General features: G+C 40.7%; 1 protein-coding gene across 1 annotated transcript in view; it reads right to left on the reverse strand.

Moving 5' to 3' along the window:
• Nucleotides 1-18,908, reverse strand: part of hcn4 (hyperpolarization activated cyclic nucleotide-gated potassium channel 4) — a 71,888-nt gene that overhangs the window by 12,551 nt on the left and 40,429 nt on the right. The window contains exons 4-6 of the mRNA XM_020079839.2: nucleotides 17,397-17,615; nucleotides 3,987-4,133; nucleotides 3,402-3,642 (exon numbers count right to left, since the gene is read on the reverse strand). Coding sequence (XP_019935398.2) covers nucleotides 3,402-3,642; nucleotides 3,987-4,133; nucleotides 17,397-17,615 — 607 coding nt within the window. The remainder of the gene's footprint in view (nucleotides 1-3,401; nucleotides 3,643-3,986; nucleotides 4,134-17,396; nucleotides 17,616-18,908) is intronic.

The following is an 18,908-nucleotide window of genomic DNA, read 5'->3' on the forward strand; positions in this document are numbered from 1 at the left end:
TCTGACTGGCATGCAGGGCCGCCACTAGGTCACCGAGCTCCACTCTAACCATGAGAGAGCCGCTGTCTGCCACTGGCAACACATCAATTACTGAAGGGGATGCAGGATGAACTATTACAACAATAACATGCTCAGTTTGGGAATGAGAGGGTGGCGGAGATGCAGTTTTCGAAAAGTGTTTCAGTACTGAACTATAAGGAGAGAAGGAGGCTGGAGGGGGGAGGCAGGGTTGTAGTGGGGGTGGAGGGAGGCTGCGTGTTTTCTTCCTATGCCCAGAGTAGCATCCAGAGAGCAGGCTTGGCAGCGATCCATGTGTCACTTGGCGTTAGTACTGAAGTCACATCACATTTCCCCTCTCCACTGGATCGCTGTGTGCCCAGCCGACGCTCCTGTCCAGGACACATCTTGTCCACTTTAGACTTTAGGCTCTCTGGCTCAAGCTAATCCAGCAGCTAACAAACGTGAGTAGAGTTCTAAGTATATAATTGCTTAAATAATTGTTGTCTATGAATGAATAAGTATACGGTACATGAGTTTGCCGAGATGTTGATAAGCGCATACGCACGCCATTTGCTGTACTGTAAACCAGAGGCTGCTGACGATGAGCATGCTTGACAAAAATGAACAACTGGACTGCATCAGCTCCTTGTTCTCATGCTACACGGTCACAAGCACGTTCCTCAACCATACAAGGACTCAACACTGCAGATTTCAGCTTTCCAGCACATTAATAAAAACAAAGAATTAAAAAAAATACTCTTTGCTTTTGACCTTCTGCATGCTAATACTGAAAACCCATGCACACGAGATCCACATGTGCTACCTTCCCCCATGCTGATCCTGCACCAATTAATTTCATGAATGACTAACTCGTGTTTGGTAACAAACTCCCAGTGGCTCCAGGCCTACGTCACCGGCCCCCACCCATACACCCCCAGTGGAGTGCCACTGCCAGGGATAATCACAGGATAATGGAGTCAAAAGCCTTGTGCCTATAATGCACAGGAGGGGAAAATAATTACATATTAAAAGCTTACGATTAAAGCGACCAAGCCAGTTTCTGTTCCAAAATCAGTTTTACATGACACGTGTTTACACATGGAGAAAAAAAGGTGTGTGAAAATTGGTGAAAAGTGAAAAAGCAACAACATGGTTTGGGGATGACCAAAACAGTCATGTGGAATGAGGATAAAACAGGAAATGTGTGATAAACAGATTCTCCAAACTTTAAATAGAATGATAATTTTGTTATTTGTGTTATAGTCTTAAAATGTTAAAATGGCAAGGCACAGCAGTCACTTTAAATTAAATCAAGGTGCACCAAACTGCACACACTCACAAATATCTGTCCCCTAAATGAGCCAGATTTTTTTCACCACAATAAATGAATGTCAAGGAAAATGTTGAAAAACGCTGTATCGCGCAATGTCCCCTCTTCACTCAGAAGGCTGCACAGGTTCTTCACAGGTCCAGGCTCTTTTCATCTCACGCCTAGACCACTGCACTGCCATTCCAGGCTGGTCTACCTGCTAGTGCTATCTGACCTCTGTAGCTCATCCAGAATGCAGAAGCTTGACTGGTCTTCAATCTACCTATCTAAGTCCACTCACACTACTCCGCTCCTCTGCACCCTTTACTGGTTACTGCTGGCTGCTCGCATTCTTTTCAAGACACTAGTACTCGCGTATCATGCTGTGAATGGATCCGGCCCAGTATACATCCAGGACATGGTTAAACCTTACACCCCAGCCTGTCCACTCCGCATCGGCCATCGTCCCTGACCTGTACCACATCCTTCCACCAAGTTTCATTGTCATCTCTTCACGGACAGGAAGGAAAACATGACCTCCACGCTGAGAGTAATGAAAAATTTGTAAAGTAATGACTGTTCAATAGACTGCACCACCTGCAGCTGTGGCAGCAGGGTGGGGTTGGATTTGGGAAGCTCCATTGACCTATAATGCAAAATGATTGTAGATATTTTTTTTCTCGGTTATTAGAATATTTACACTGCTAACTTTATATCGACGTTGAACCAATTTAGGATACTGATCAAAATCCAAAGTTTTGCCAAACAAAGCTTTTTAACTTGCTCTGAGTGTATATCACTTTCTCTGCAGATGTGTTGGGTTGTGAACTCTCTGCAATCAATATCGCATGGATGTTGATGAACTATTTGCTTTTTTTAACATATTACTCTCAATGTGACATTGTGCAATGGTAGACAACCGTGGCAGTGCTCACAAATGAATATTCATTTTCACAATCAAATGTGGGGTTTTCAATAATTCGATTAAATAACCAATAAATCAATTACATAACCAATAATTTATTGACAGCCTTAGATGACATTGCCATCTACAGTGAACTCCAGTGTCTTTGAGTGGCAGAACATCAAAACTGTCATACAAACATGCAACACAAACAAGTCTATGAGCTCACTCCAAACTCCGACTGAATCTGAGCGCTGCCTCTGAGGAGGGACCTGGGAGGGAACATTTTTGGACAACAAGGCCCTGGAGCAAGCTGGGGTCATGTTGTCAAAAATGTTGACTATTTTTAGCATGTGTAGAGATAGATTGGCTGCCATCTTTTTCATTATTTCTGTGGAAACCCCCCTCTGCCCCCTCTGGAAGAGAAGGGCTTGAGCAGGCAAGACGTAATTAAACTCTCAGGCAGGTCATGTGCTGTTGAATGCTTTGCGACCATTTCTCTTTACTTCACAGTGTCGTCTAAAATACTGGACACACTCATTTCTATTTGGTGAGTGCAGTATTGAAGAATGCGTCATAAGCTCTGTAGTTGACACATTCTCTGACCCTGATTAAGAATGTAACATGAATTAAATGAGTTGAGACTTAAACATTCTTATAGTATATAATTTCACAGCTTTCTGACACATTTGAACACACATTTCCTAATTTCCACTACAGCAAAGGCTGTGTTCCTAATTTGAGTTTGTCCTACATTTACCAGACAGACCATGATGTGAATTAAGGGAAAGGTCCTGCATAAACCATGAAGCTGAATTTTAAGTGAGGTGACAGAGCTCTACATAACATACAATTTCAAGCTCATGACGATATCAGAGCAAGAATAGAATCATCTGAATGCTGTCGCCTCTCAAAGTAAAATGTCAAGCCATATCATTACAGAAGAACTCCAGTATTTTTCAATCTGTCAGTATTATCACATACAACCCCTCTGGATAATGTCACAAGGTTATCCAGAGTTCAATGCATGTCTGAAAGCAACTTTACACACCCACATTATAAACATAGGGCCTAGATTGAAAAATTAAAAAAAAAGTATTCTCCTTCCCAGGTGTAAGCCCCACAGGAAGATGTGTGTGTCTTTTGAGTTTGTGTTTCAGATGCTGATTCAGATTTTGCTTGTCTTACCTCCGAAGTAAGAGCCATCAGACAGCTTGGTCTCTTTATTGCCTTTGGTTAGGACACTGACAACCCCGTGTTGGATAAAGTACATCTTCTTGCCGATGGTGCCCTCCCTGATGATGTAATCCCTGGGCTGAAACACCTCAAATTTCAACTTGGTGAGCATGGAGGTGACAAAGTTGGGGTCGGCGTTGGCAAATAGAGGCATGGACGCCACCAGCTTTCGACAGTTGAAGTTGATGATTTCCTGTGTGAGCATGCAGAGAAAAAAAAATGAAAAAAGCTGTGGGTAAGACAAGCAGAAAAGAGCTGGAGCTTTACAAAAATGCAATGACCTGCCACAATTTCAGACAAGAGAGATATGACAACATGAAAATTGATTCTTTTTTTATGAGCTTCTCTCAGTTTTACTTGTTTGGATTTGGTCTCAAACGAAAACCAATTTTTTTCATACACTGTGCATGTGTTAGGGTAAAATGTCAGTGAATGTGAACTGAAGTGAGAGGAATGTCAGGAAGCACGCAGGCTTGAATGCATCACGGCCACGTGAACAGCAGATACAGATTCAACACAAAAATACTCATATCCCACCTCTCTGAGGGGCTCGTTCAGCTCTCCCAGGATGCTCTCCTCGTCGAACATCTTGCCCTGGTAACGGTGCTCATAGTAGTCGTGGATTCTCTGCCTCATATCTGCCGGTAGTTTGTGGAAGGACATGTACTGCTCCACCTGTTTGTACTGCAGGGACACAGAGACACACAGCAATAAGGTTACTTACAGGCTGATTCCCCCGGCCACAGAAAAAAAGCTGAGGTCAGACACACAAGGAAATGGAGACAGGCGTGTCTGAAGGCCTTTCCACACATGAAAGTCTGAAGGCTTTGTTACATTGTTTACATCTGTGATTTGTGATACTGACCGAATATTGGTTCAGTTTGATCCAAACACATCAATCACACACCTCCTAGCATGTGTATCTAGAGGCAAAGGTAAGCTGAAGAAAGTGCAAGAATAAATGACTGCGATAACGTGAGAGCGCCGGAAGGAAGTTGTGATGTGATTATGAATCCAAATAACAAGTTAGGACAAGGAGCTAGGGACACCGATGGTGTGTGTGTGAATGCAGTTATCTATGTATGTGTGTGTGTATTCATACAGCAGGTTTAACATCATAGATTAAACCAAATAATACTTAAATTGACAAAAATAACAGGATACAGGAAAGGATACAATATATGCACTTCAGGTGTTATTCAGGATTATTGAGAAATTTTGATTTGATTTAGCTGAAATCATTATTAATATTTGCATAATATAATAAAAAAATAAAATATCCGTCCTCTGTTCACATGCATGTACTGCTAATAACACCTATTTATATACATGGGTGTAGAGCTGCAATTAATAACAAAGAAAGCCCTGCAGCTCCTCAAACAACACACAGCTTTTCTTTTACAGTGCAGTGCTCGTTGCATCCTGCAGCCTTCATGCCGATTGTTTAAAACAAATGTATTAAAAATGTGTGTCAAATGGCCTCTCACTGATTCTACAGCACTGAAAGCAGCGACGCAGATCAAAGCGCATGGAGAGCACCTCGGGAATAATAACAGGTAGGATCCTTGACCGCTAGAGAAAGAGGAAAAAGGAAAAGAAGAAATTAACCATTCATAGGGCAACACTGAAGGTGCTCTTTGATCACCATTTCTACGCTGCCAGTGGCCTCACCCCTCAGTGACATGGCTGACCTCAGATGTCTCCTTTGTTATCCGACTCCACTAACCTAGTCACCACAGATCTTGGGGGGAGTCATCATAAGGCTGATCTCGTGGAAATATAGCACAGTAAATAAGGACAGCTGCCTCATACGTTGACATACGACTGTTTTCTGTAAGAGCAGGAAGGCTGTCACACTATGTGAATCATGGGCTGTGTGTCAAGCTGGACAGAAATACATACCAGAGTTAAAATCCACTGCTATAAAATATCCAGAGGTGAGGGCCAAGATCACTTCGGATCAAGGCTCATAGGTAACATCATCTACCTTTACACTGACCCACTGACACACACAAACACACGGCCTGCTGTCTTTGTAATCGTTCACCCTTTACATTGTTCAGTTCTGCAACATCTTGTTTTTTTCTCCTGAGAAAGGAGACTGAGAAAACAGTCTGGAGTCAGTGTGTGCGTGCAGATGATGCAGCTACCTTCATTGTGACCAGTTAGCTGCACACTGTTGCATATCCCTGCTGGTAATCCAGTTTTTAGTGCATTGTTAGCATCACAACAACAACACTAAAATGAAACATGGTACTGCGAGTGCGAGATGGAACCAGTATCGGTTGGCCAATAAACATCAACAGCAGTGTCCACATTTAATATTGCCAATATGAAATTACAGAGTAAACAATGCAGAAAAGATGTGTTTATACACACATATACATTTATATATGTACATTTTTATAGAACCCTTTCAAGGGAGTAGTGAGCGAAGTGGGAGTCACAAATTGCATTAAGTCAGGTCAGTTTTTAAAAGATGAGTTTTTAGTAGTATTTTGAATGTCCAGAGGGATGTGGCATTGTGAATCTCTGTTGGCAGAGCACTCCAGATGGTGGGGCTGACACACTGAAAGCTCTGTCCCCAAAAGTCTGCAAACTGGTGTTGGGGATGGTGAGCAGCCTCTTGTCAAAGGATCGCAGATTCCTGGACAGGGTGAAGGGTCAAAGTAGGTTGTATATGTACAGTGGTGCAAGGACATGGAGGGATTTATATATACAGACTGGCATTGAAAACATTTTCCTCCCCAATATTGGTATTGTCATCTGTCCCCAGAAGAAATCCATAGTGGTCGGGCTGTAGTGCAATAGTATAGAATATTTATAAAATGCATGTACATACATACCATAACAAGAAATGCAGCAGATAGGGTTAGATTATATTATACTTTATGTCCAACACTGAGAAATGACTCAGTGTTTTATACCTAAAATATGAGTTCAATTCTTAGGAATGTCAAGTGAAGTATTTGACAATTTAAATGCAGGAGTAAGATGTGGAAAGCAGCTTTAAGATATCCACTGGGGTGAAAGTTTCAGTCTTTATCCCCCACAATCCTCTTGGCATAAAAGTGAGCATTTACTGATCTGATGATGAAATAAAAATCCTTCCACAGAGAATAACTGTTGCTCCTCTACTCCAAGAGACAAAAACTTGCAGACGTCCATTGGCTGCCAAGTGTTTCAGTGAAGATGGTGCGTCTGTGTGTGATACCAGGGTCAAGATGACAGGTGTAACCCACATTTTGCATCTTGTCTAATGTCTTTATATCTCCTGGATTAGACATGCCATGGCATGGCGTTCTGTTTCAAAGGCATGGATTATCATCTCCCTCAGAATTTTTTCATGAAACAATCATGAAAAAAAGGAAAATAATATTGTCAACATCTAATAGATCCATGTATTCTGAGCTTTATAGCATGTTACGATTTGATTCTCCCAGCATGAAAGAGCATTTGTCAAAGGAACAAATGCTAGATCATTTCTTTTATATTGTGATGAGTACAACTGCACTGCTTACAGTAGATCAGTGTCTCATTGAAGGCATTTCATTTTTACTAATTACTAACGAGGCTCAGAGGAGGGGCTGATGGGGACGGTGCTCTCCTGATGCTGTGATGAGCTGATAACACCCACTGTTACAGGAAATCATCTTATTGTGGCACAGCCACCATCAAACCACCACCAGGAGAATCCCTGCTCCCCGCTCTGCTCGGCTAACTCAAATCACAGTCAGCATTAAGGAGGTAATCATTCCACCATCAGCCTGGGCTGCTCAAGATTTAAGAGAAGCCAAGGAAGACCATGGAATTCTATCAACTTTCTTTCCTTGGTTCTCTATATTTGGAAATATTTTCATTTTTGGATTAAAATATACTATTTTATTATCTGCAAGGTAATGGCAAGCACTCAACAAGGTGCTTAACATGAGTTAGCACGTTAACACATTAGACCAACCAGCAGCTCTAAAGCTTAGGCGACAGAGCAGTCGCCAGGCAATTAGCTGAGTCTGGCAACCTCCATGTGCCAGCAAGACTCCATGAAGTTACTGTGCTTCGCCAAGAAATCCTTACGTAACCCTAGCAAAACCACAACTAGTTGTTTTTACACAACAAGATATAATTTGTTGACTAGATCCTCATCCAAGGCCCAACAGCCCCCTTATGAAACCACATTAAATTTACTGGATCCAGATTTTTGTTTCTATCTGCACAAAATTGCACATAAATATTAGGCTGCTAAACATTTCTGATTTTTTCATCAAGATCAATGAATTATTCTCTGACAACCAAAATGTTAAAGCACAGCAGCCCAATATGTAATTTTGTGCATCTAGATATAATATGACCCTTCCAAAACCACAACTTAGTATAAAAGTGGTATTGATATTCTTTTCTTAGATGGAGTAAGAGAGACATATAAAATGAAATTGTTTTTTTTCCTATATATACTTGATTCTTGACTTAATTATCAAAATCTCTTTTTTTAACTTTAAGTTGCTGTAATACTCATACTTATATAGTTCATATAAGTGAATATATACAATTAAAGTGTTATTTAACTATTGGTTTTGACTTTGCAGTCAATTTTGATGCATAACATTATGAGTATTTGTGATATTTCAGTTTTTTAAGTGAATAGCCTAATGCACAAACTGGTGACCTGTCAAAGTGATACCTCTACAAGATATTAAATTTCAAAAATCCTTTCTATCACTTCTCAGTTTTCATACTTCTCTCACATGTCCATTCTTTGGTGTGTTTCCCATTCATATTCTTTTTTCCTCTCCGTCACTCTACTCTTTTATCATGCTTTTTTCTCTCCCAATTCCCTTCTCTCTCATGCAGTTTTTCCAAGCAGATGCAAAACATTTGACCAAATAATAGATGAATAATTCATGTCCCAAAAGAGATGTCAGCCACTTAATTATACTTTCTACATATTTATTTTCCTCCACTGTTCTATGTCTCCTTCTCCCCAACTTTGCACCGCATGGTCAAAAGGTAGGTCTCATATAATGAGGCTCACTCAAGTCTAAAATATATCTGTAACCATAAAACAGGAAACAGAACATTTTGAACTTGTGCAAAATGGAACACCACTGAACATAGGACCGGCAGCAGCCTGGCAGTTTTTATAATGCTACATTGAGACAGGTGGTTTTATAATAATCATACCAGCCAATAGCTAAGTCCTCGTAATTGCCTTTGCTGTGTGAAATGGCATCAAGGTTTTTAGCTATCCTAGTAGCTCCAGGGAGTAGAATGTCAGTCAGTCCCAACCTTTGGAGAAACTGCCATGAGATTTGATAAAGGCATTCATGCTCCACCCATGGTGAATTGTATTCACCCTAAGCCTAACCCCTCGTCGCTCCTGAATTTTCATGGTGTGCCATGGTGAGGTATAATTTAAAGTCTTGTACTTTCTTCTATCACCAGATCTTTGCAAAATTAATGATGTTCTTACCAATCTGACTTTAGTGCAAATAGTATGTTAGTACAAGCTAAAGTAAAATGGAGAGCATGGTACAACCAGCAGCATATTAGCATTTCCATCATGAGCATGACGTTCAGCTCAAAGTTCTGCTTTAGCTACTTTTCTTATACATTCTATAACTTCAACGGTCATGTATCGGAATCATCATGTTATTGTACCTTTTGCTTCCAATGCTAAAGATAGTATCATCATTATTTTAGTTATGTATTATTTATGATGTTATCAATAATAAGGCCATAGGTAGATGGTCACTATTGTAGACTGAATATAAAGATTGACAACATGACAGCTGCTTTATACCCTGAGTCCTACTGTGCAAACTGCCTTCAAATACACAAGATGGCAGTGTTTATATCTAGGATTTTTTGGCTTAATGTCTGGATAGTGGGACGAGGTGGGGACGAGTCATCAATCTTTATATACAGTCTGTGGTCACTATGGTCAACCCTTGCTTATGCAATGGGATTCCCTTTTGTTGGAAGCATCAATTTTTGTGGGAAATTTGCTGCACATTGGATTCGGTTTTGGTCGTGCATTCAAAGAGCGGTATAGAGTCCATCTGGGGCACTTCAACAGGCCTTGACTCAGCAGTAAAAGTTGTGTGGCAGACAAGGAGGAAAAGGGAAAGTAACAGGGTTTACATTAATGCCATCAGTCAGGTCGCGACTAATGAGAACGACTGTTACCGTAAGGCAGAATCTGACTTAAGCTACTCAACTTGTAGACAGCCTTGTCCTTTGGTTGATGGTACAGGGGGAAATAATGACTTAGCCCCCACAAGGCACTGCCAAGTTGTCACTATTGTGAGAGAGACCTACATTTTTTACATCATAGAGGACGGTAAGGCCTTGAAAATCAGTCACAGATGACCAAACAAATACAAAGAGATCATTAAAACTGCATGTTTTCTACTTCCTGGCAGCATTAAAAAATCTCTGTCCCTCTTATAGAGACAGGGACAACTCTGTTATGTGCAAATAAAGTCTCCCTCTGATGACTATTTACTGTATTTACACAAGTCTTGATTGGAGGTTTGAATTGGGCGAACAAAAGATCTCTAGAGCTTCTTCACCCTCATATAATCAGCTCCAGGCCTCTTATTAACTATTCCCCAAAGAGCTGTGTTTAATTGCTGAGTGTTAATTGGAGATTTGAAGGGGAGGGGGTGCAAAGCCCCATCACCATTTCCTCCTAAAGTCATTAGGGATTGGCAGGCCACAACACGACACTTATATGCAGGTCCCTCCTGGGCAACTCTGATTTCAACAAGCAGAGCATCCCTTGGTTATCCCACTCTGGATGATATTAACAGCATTCTGTTTAAAAAAAAACAAGAGATGAGAATTCCTCAAAAGGATCAGTGAGTTTTCTACAAAGTATGCGAGACAACATGGATCACACGTCACCTACAAATGAATGAGATTATCTCTTTTGTTCTCTTTTGGCTTACAGCGAGCTGGAGTGGCAGGCATATAGACCCAGCACATGTCACATGCGCAGCCATTTTGTGGCCCCAATCTGGGGGAAATGTAATTCTCTTCCTGTGATAATGGTTCTTAACATGCCTGAGACAAGCAAGAAGGTGGGGGTTGGGGTCCTTGGGGGGGATTTGAATGATGATTAACCCATTCCAGCTCCCAATGTTTTAGATCGTGGTGTAAAGAGAAGTGCTCGCTGGGTAATGAGTTTCAATGTGGAGAGGAGAGAATCCAACAGATTAGCAGAGTTATTCAGATGTCTATACTACACTAACATATCTTACAGTAGTGTACTATTCTGTAAGCCTATATGAGTGAGACTCCTGTAGAGAGGGTCATAGTTTATTAAACCAAGATTTAAAAAATAATGCAGTCAAAGAATAGTCTTTTATCATATTTGACAAATAGATATTGAATGCTTAAACCTTTCAGTATCCAAACAGTCACTTAAGAGAAGAAGTAATAGGTCATGCAACACATGGCAAACAATGCATTTTAAAATGTGTAATTTTACTTTACACCACATTTTATAAAAAGTGGTTTGCAGCTTCATGGTTCTATAGAGTCCTGCAGCAGGTCTTTACTTGTTGCAGCTCAATCACTGCAGGCCACTTTTATAGTTTCAGAAAGAAAGCTGCAACCAGCCTTAACACAGGCCATTTCAAACAGGCAGGTTTAAACAAGTACAGCAGTCTGTTATAAATTGAACATAAGGGTTGTGAATTGATGTTTAGACTATAAAATGAATATGAACATTTCATTTTGAGATCTCAGGATATTAAAATCACATGATTACAGCCCTCTGTAACTACCCTCACTTGAGTAGAGGAGGTGGTGCTGGGGCAAAGCTCCGGTCATGTTTCCAATCTGACATGGACCCCACCTAATCTATGCAATCAGATCCACCTGCAACAATGCTGAGTTGCAAACAGGCAAAAAAACATCAAGACTGGAGTATTTATTTTTAGCCGAGTGAAAATGAATCTAATAAAGCTATTTTTCATCTCAGCTGAGGCCGTATTTCAACCCAGAGTATTTAATGTGATTGCTGGGCTCTCCATTTTGTGTAACCGTTAACAGGCTGCCTGGTTCCTATTTAAGAGAGCATTTAAGACCGCTTGCTAGCTTCTGACAGCCCAGGCATTTATCACATGGTGCCACATTGTAATAGAATTCTATTCAGAAAAGATTATACCCGCGCTTTCTGATGATAATTTCACCATCTTTGCAGAGCCTTTTTTCTTTCCTCTTTTGCTCTGTGCTGACAGTACACTTCTGAGATCCTTTCATAGACTGGTACTCTTCATCATAGTCTCTCAGAGGGGTTCCACTGATTTCTCTCACATCTAAATGTAACTGTTATCTAGATGTTACCTCTTTATGCCAGCTGGACAGATGGCCTCACATGTTGGCCCCACAGCCATGTGTATGAAGGCTGCATGTTCTACTTTCTACAGCTCATTTACAGTGGATGAATGCACAGCCATGCATCGGGCAGATAATTGTGGTGTCGGTGATGCTTGGCACTTCCTTTTCCAACTAACCAGTGGTCCATATCTACCCTCTGTTCCACTGTGAGTAGTGGGTCATAATATGAGACCCATGTGACACATGTGGCCATATTCTTCCTGATGTGTGAATGCTAATCCATCCTGGTTCACATATGAATGACTGCCTACTCATCTGACGTCCACTGGCCCATTATGGTTTCACAAAGAATCATACATTTTACGCTTCTCAGTGACCATATAGTAAGTTGTTTGTCGCCACCACAACAATATAAGCACTGACCTACACATAATGATCAATACGTTTCTTAAATGGGTCAAATCTTTCCTCTTAGCTGCACACATTCATTTATTCAAGCACTCCTAAAGCCCAATCATACGTCTGCATCGAAGCTACGCTGTAGGTAAGCACGTAGCCTACGCACGGGCACGAGCATTCATAGTTGTGTGTAGGTGTGTGTGAGTCATGCTGAAATTACACCATCAAAGCAGTAGTAGCGGTAGAGTTTCTATGCTGGTATTGAGTGTCTTCACAGTAGACACATCCAGGACACATTTTAATGCCAGGTGTGAACAGAAGAACTTAGCGCCGACCATTTGTGATCGGATCTCTCGGGACGGATGTTAATACCAAGTCTAAACAGGGGCTGAGTTGTCATAGATTGGGTGCTGAGCACGCACTCCATTGCAATAACCTGCATACTAAAGCGTTTATCCAGCTCCGTGCATGTCATTTTTAATTTTCGTTGCGACTCCCATCCACATTTGAATTTGATAAATATTGTGTTATAAGCAAGGTAGTCAAAACACATATCAGTAATTTGTGGAGCTAAACAGATGAGTAAATCACCATTCATGCCAGTTTGCATGAATTGCAGACTGCTGCACTTTGCTAATGATGCAGTCTTGCAGTCTTGCCAATAGCAACTCTGGAATATCAACACAGGCGCATTTGGCTTCCGAATATAAAAACTCCAAACTGCAAACTACAGAGAATTATTTCTCTGAGCCAACATGCAACAGAAAAGAAGGTGGTGGTGTTACGAGCATTTTACTAATGAGTCAAAAAGTCAAATTTTTATATTTCACAGTCCATAAACTGCAACATCAGTTCATGTATTGACTCAGCACGCCAAAAGATGTATTAATGGACAGACAGTTTCTCAGAACACTATGTTGTTTAGATACCAACCAAGGCAGTGTCAAACTGTGGCGGAGCAGTTTGTATGAGTCACCACCAAATAACTTGAACTTAACTAGTTAGATATTTAATTAACACAAACAACTTTCCAAAATCCAAAACAAAAATGTGTGTTTTCACATTAAAATCTGTTGTTCTTTAAAAACAGAAATCCAGGTTATTTATCTTAATGCACATAAAGTAAAGTACTAGTTACACTGCCAATCTTTGTTAACATTAGTAGAGAAGAGAAAGTTTTTAGTTTGAATTCTGGTTAGACACGAAAAAATGAAAAAGAAAAATATTACAATTGTCATTCACACTCTTTAAATGTTTATAATATACCCTTAAAATAATGTATATATAAATTGGGGCTTTCCTGCGGTAATATTCTAATATTTTATAAAAGAAATAAAATGCCACTTCAAAACTGAATTAGAATTAGTATATTTACTTTCCATTTTAAATTATTGTTGTTCCATTATTAATTTATGTTTAAATTGTGTTTTAAATTTAGATTTTTCATAACTTCACATGCTATAAATCTTTCCCTTTTACTAAAGATATACAATATTCTATGAACTTTCAATGAATTCTGTTTCTCCCTTTTTTCTCTCATTGTTCAGGATACATAAAAAACACTGTTACAAATAGATTGTACAGGCCTTTCCATGAGAATTAAAGCTTTTCTGTGTCCTTGCACTTTGAATACCCACACTGAGACTGAGCCAGTGAGTTCAATAACACTCATAACACTGCTCTGACAGGAGAGCACTGCGGCACATAATAAGCAAATTTCATAAAAGACTCAGAATCTGTGATATAAAAAAAAGTGATTCCAATTGATATTTTAAAGCTGTGGACTTAATTTTTTTATTTTCCTCCCTTTTTATTCAGAATGCCTTCATGCAAGTATTATATACTAAACAATAATTACTTTACAGTGCTTTACAACAGATAATTAAAAAATGTAATAATGATACAGATAATAAAAGTCAAAGACCTCATGCAACAAAAGGTTTTTTATAGAGATGTGTCTTAAGAAGTGATAAAAAAGGTAACCGATACTGCTAGTCTCTTCTGGCAGATTGTTCCAAAGTGAACTGCATCCTGGCTCTTAGGCAGATAAAAGGTCTGAAATATAGGGAGGGGCCAGCTCATGCCTGGTTTTAAAAATAAGGCAGCCAGTGCAAAGATGTTAAGGAGGTGACATGGTAAATATTTTTTGGATTGTGTTAAAAGCTGAGCGGCAGCATTGTGGTCTAACTGTAGATGGTGGATTGGTTTCTGAGTAAGATCACTATAAAGGCAGTTACAGTAGTTGAGGTGAGAGGAAATAAAGGCGTGGATGATTTTTTCAGGTCTGTATGTGAGATAAAATATGTAACCTTGGCCATGTTTCTTAGATGATAAATCACGATTGCACAACCTTCTTCGTGTCACTGGATTACATTACATTACATTGGATTTGGAAAAAAGTTCTATTAGCAATGAGCCCATCTGAAAAATTACGAAAGGCCACCTGTCCCATCTTCACCTGGTTTCTTATTAAGTGAGACAGCATAACATCACTAAGCCTAATAGACAAGTGTATTATGCAGATATTTTTTATATCAACTTACTAATTTACTGAAAGATCATACATTTCTAATGACTTCAGATGCATACAGACACCGGGACGGAGAGAACTCAAATAATCAAGTTTTATTTTCACCTTAGAATATCAAATAATGAAATTCTTGCTGCTCTTGCCTGGAAACAAGTATCACAAATATCTTGTGCCCGCAAGCTATTTATTCTGTGCAAGTCATAATCTTTAGGGGCTCTGTAGTATTTATTATATTTATGTATGGATATATGGAGGAATACTTGTGAGCTAACTCAAGCTGGACTGCTCTAATCAAGTAACATGCCTCACTCTCCACAATCTTCATCATACAAACCCTCCCAATTTGGCATTCTATTTAAGCTGCGAAGATTTCCCATCTCTCCCTTTGCTTGTCAATGCCTCTGCTCCCCTGTGCAAGCATCGCTGCCTGTTGATTCAGCCCCTCCAGCCCCCTAGAATGCACCTGTAGGCAGAGGCATCACTACAAATTATATTAACGTAATCTTATCTGGGGAAGTGATGAAGTTGATGGAGCCTAGACGCCAAAGTAACTTTGTTCTGCTGCTGCAACAAACATTTCAGACGTGAGTTGTCTGGTGTATGATCTCGGGCTGGGGACGGGCTGATGTGATGCTGGTGTCCAAGTGAGCAGATTTTTTTCTTGTCCTGCAGACATTAACATCTGTCTCTGTCATGCCTCTCTGAAAACAGTCACCTGTCTTCCTCAAAACTCCAGAGACTGACCGATGGATTGTCCACTTCTTGAGTATGTGGATTATGGTTTTAGTCTAGCACGGAAAAGCAGAGTGAAATCTCAAGGAAGCAGATCCTGTTGTCACACGATTTGTGCAAAGGCCAGTGACACAAAGGTTTAAGACTTTGAAGGAACTAACCCTGATTAAAAAAGGAGTGGGTATAGTACTGTCTGGCTACCACAGATGGATGAGCACGCAGTGACAGTGCACCCAGAGAGTGTCTTATCACTGAGGCATGTGGAAAGATAAACGAGGGAATCCGCACTCTTAAAAATTAATTGCAGTCTGCAGTAATAACCTTTCTGCAGGCAGGCACCATGGGAAGCTGTGGGAGCACAGGGGAGCCTTTTTAGCTGGCTGGGGGATTCTCAAGGCGCCTGAGGGGGTGATCCCGGAAACAGCAGGAAATGGCTTTGGTCGCACATGCTGACTGGTGCTGAGACAGGCCAGCTGTTCAGTCTACGTACTTGGCAGCAAGACATCTCTAAAGCGGAAAGGCAGACAAGTGGAGAGTGTTGAGCTGAGAGTCGGTTCACTCATCTTTCATTTAACGGCTACACAGATCACTTGCTTTTGTCACATCCCCACTTGCGTGTTTTACTTTTTGGATTTAGTTACTCACCACTGGATCTGTCAGGTGTTAATTTATCCAGTGGTCTTTTTCTCCTCTTGAAGATGCAGCAACACACAGCCATTACGTCAGCTAATCTCTTCCCTCTGCTCGTCTGCTTCCTCCTTTCTCTCTGCCCTCTTTGCTCCCACTCTCCCTTTTTCATTCGGGTGGGGTCTCACGAGCCTCTGTCTCCTCTCCCAAGAGGCCTTGCTCTCCTGTCTCCTCCTTGCTGCAGACAGTTGGACAGCGTGGCAGCCTTGCAGCTCAGCTCATTATCACCCACGCTGGGCCCACAGAGGCCATGGAACTGTGGCACATGTTTCAGCCTTCGTGGCCAGGCATCATGGCTCCTCTGTCCCTGAACTGAGGACGCTGCTGTCTGCGTGCATATATGATGCCACTGCAAGAGACCCATCCAGGCAAAGATAGGAAGGTATGGACGCCTAGCTGACTATGACCCAATTTTTAGTAATAGTACTCTCTATGCTGTTTGTCTTCCAAACAAACCAAGGAACAAGGCTGTTATTTTTAGTCTGTGAGAAGCTGACATTTTGGAGATGCACAGCTTTCCCATTTATGTCACTCAGCAGTTGTTCCATAGTCCAAGAAAGAGTGCTGCACATATTATATATTGCATAGATGCCTATTGGATGTAGTATTTCTATTTATCTTATTTAGTCTAGATTTATTTCTTACTATATTTCCCCCCTGTGCTAATACTTCCTTTTGCTGCTTTGACAACTTTGGATTTCAATGACATGAGCTCGTCTAAGCATCTTCTAAAGCACTGGGAATCAAAGTTCCAAAACATACATCACGACTGTCTCCCAAATCAAAGTAAGAATGAAATGTTAGAAAAACAATTGTAGTGAAAACAATTTTATACTTCCTCTTAAATATTTATTACGATTTTTTTGAGCATTTTGACTTAAGAGCGAGAAGGGAAGAGATGCAGCAAAGAGTTAGGTCAGAGCTGAACCTGCAGGTGCTGCACGATGCCTCCATATATGGGGCACTGTAGGTGATGTAACAGGTGTAGGAGGTGCAATTGTCTCAGTTTTGTCAGAGCATGTCACACAGTGAGAGGACGAATGGTGCTTGTTTTCCCTTTTTGGAAGATTTATGATAAAGCTGCAATACCTACCCCCTACCTGTTTACTGGCTGTACAGACAAAGACATTTTGTGGTAAAGTGCAATATTTTACAACAAGAAACAAAATGCAGCATCACACCTTATTACCACTGCCCCCTCTTAAAAAAATAAATCCAGACAATACAGCCATCAGCAACATGTCATCTTGACTCACCTTCTCCTGGTACTGCCGCCGAGATGAGTCCAGAGATTGGATCAGTGCGGTTGCGTGGCCTACGAACATGGCATAGCAAGTTGCGCCCACAATCATGCTGAGGATGGTCAGCCACACGTCTGTCATGCCCACCGGGGGGTACATGCCATACCCAATACACAGCATGTGGCTCATAGCTTTGAAAAGTGCGTAGGAGTACTGCTGTCCCCATGTGTCGTTCTGGATGAAATAGAGGAGACAGAGGTCAGTTAAGGTGAGCGCATCAGAACACTTTCCATCGTGCACACACTCTCTCTCTCATGAAGGTGAAGACGACACATTAAAGGTCAATGAACATGCTGACAGCTCACACAAACACAAACATTCCATTACTTAAGACAAAACGAATGGCACAAGTTCACTTCAAGTCGTCTTATTTCAATACGGAGCAGCTGGCAGGGCAAGGCACACTCTTCAATATGCAAACATTTGCAGAAAGCAGACATTTGGGCAGGAGCCTAAAAAGAGGCCTGAGAATGGGCGGATGGAGCGTGAAACACTAGAGGCTTGCATGACAGAAAGTAGGTCAGTTATTTAGAAAAAATATGATTTCTCTGTGAGTTTTCTCATTTGTGGATAAATTGCCCCCTTTCTCCTTTGGATCCCAATGGTTAGTTCATGGCAAATCAATATCAACTCTCTCCTGGGGTGACATGTCCAAATTGCTTTCAAACTCATTTCCACAGTGGAAAAAAAGCCATAGGAGAGATAGCGATTTTATTAGTGTCCTCCTGAAAAGGTAAGGAGCGATGACCCGGCGAGATAATGGGACTGCTACAGTAAGAGAAGACAAAAAAACACCTCCTAATGATCCTAATCAGGGGCAGACCAACTGTGACTGAGTCTATCAATACTAACAACCTCTTTGTCTGCCAGGTACTGTGAACACAGACACAGGGAGCTTTCCATCAGAGAGGTGCCTGCCCCTGAGGCTGGAATTAATTCAGAAAGATATATTTGTTATTCTGTCACACTGAGAAGCATTCTTCTATGTAATGCAATTAATTAGACAGTGTTTACTGTGTGAAACAATACAAACTCCATTTTGATGTTAATGAAAGGCAACATCCCTCACATGGGATTTTAAACTAAGTGCATTTAGAGAGTCCTCCTCACATCTTAGGGCCTCTCTGCACCTCTACATGCAAAGAGGTGGTGTTTTACATTTTTTTATTGGTGCTGCAGATTGAGTCCTACAGTCCACAGCCTCTCTATGTTATGGAAACATGAGAAGCATAGAACAATTTATTCAAAACTACCGGAAATCATCTCTTGAGAGGCCATGTGAGCCACGAGTTGCTGACATGTAGTTATTTAAATTTGTATTATTTTTTACTGTTTATTATTTAAAATTTTACATATATACATATATATATATATACAGCTTTTTATATATAATAGCTTTTAAACCTACTTAGAAAACCATGCCGTTGTAAATTACATTTGTGGGCTGGATGCAACGTAATCTCATTC

This window comes from Paralichthys olivaceus, chromosome 1 (genome assembly GCF_024713975.1).
Source record: "Paralichthys olivaceus isolate ysfri-2021 chromosome 1, ASM2471397v2, whole genome shotgun sequence".
In the NCBI taxonomy this organism is placed as follows: domain Eukaryota; kingdom Metazoa; phylum Chordata; class Actinopteri; order Pleuronectiformes; family Paralichthyidae; genus Paralichthys; species Paralichthys olivaceus.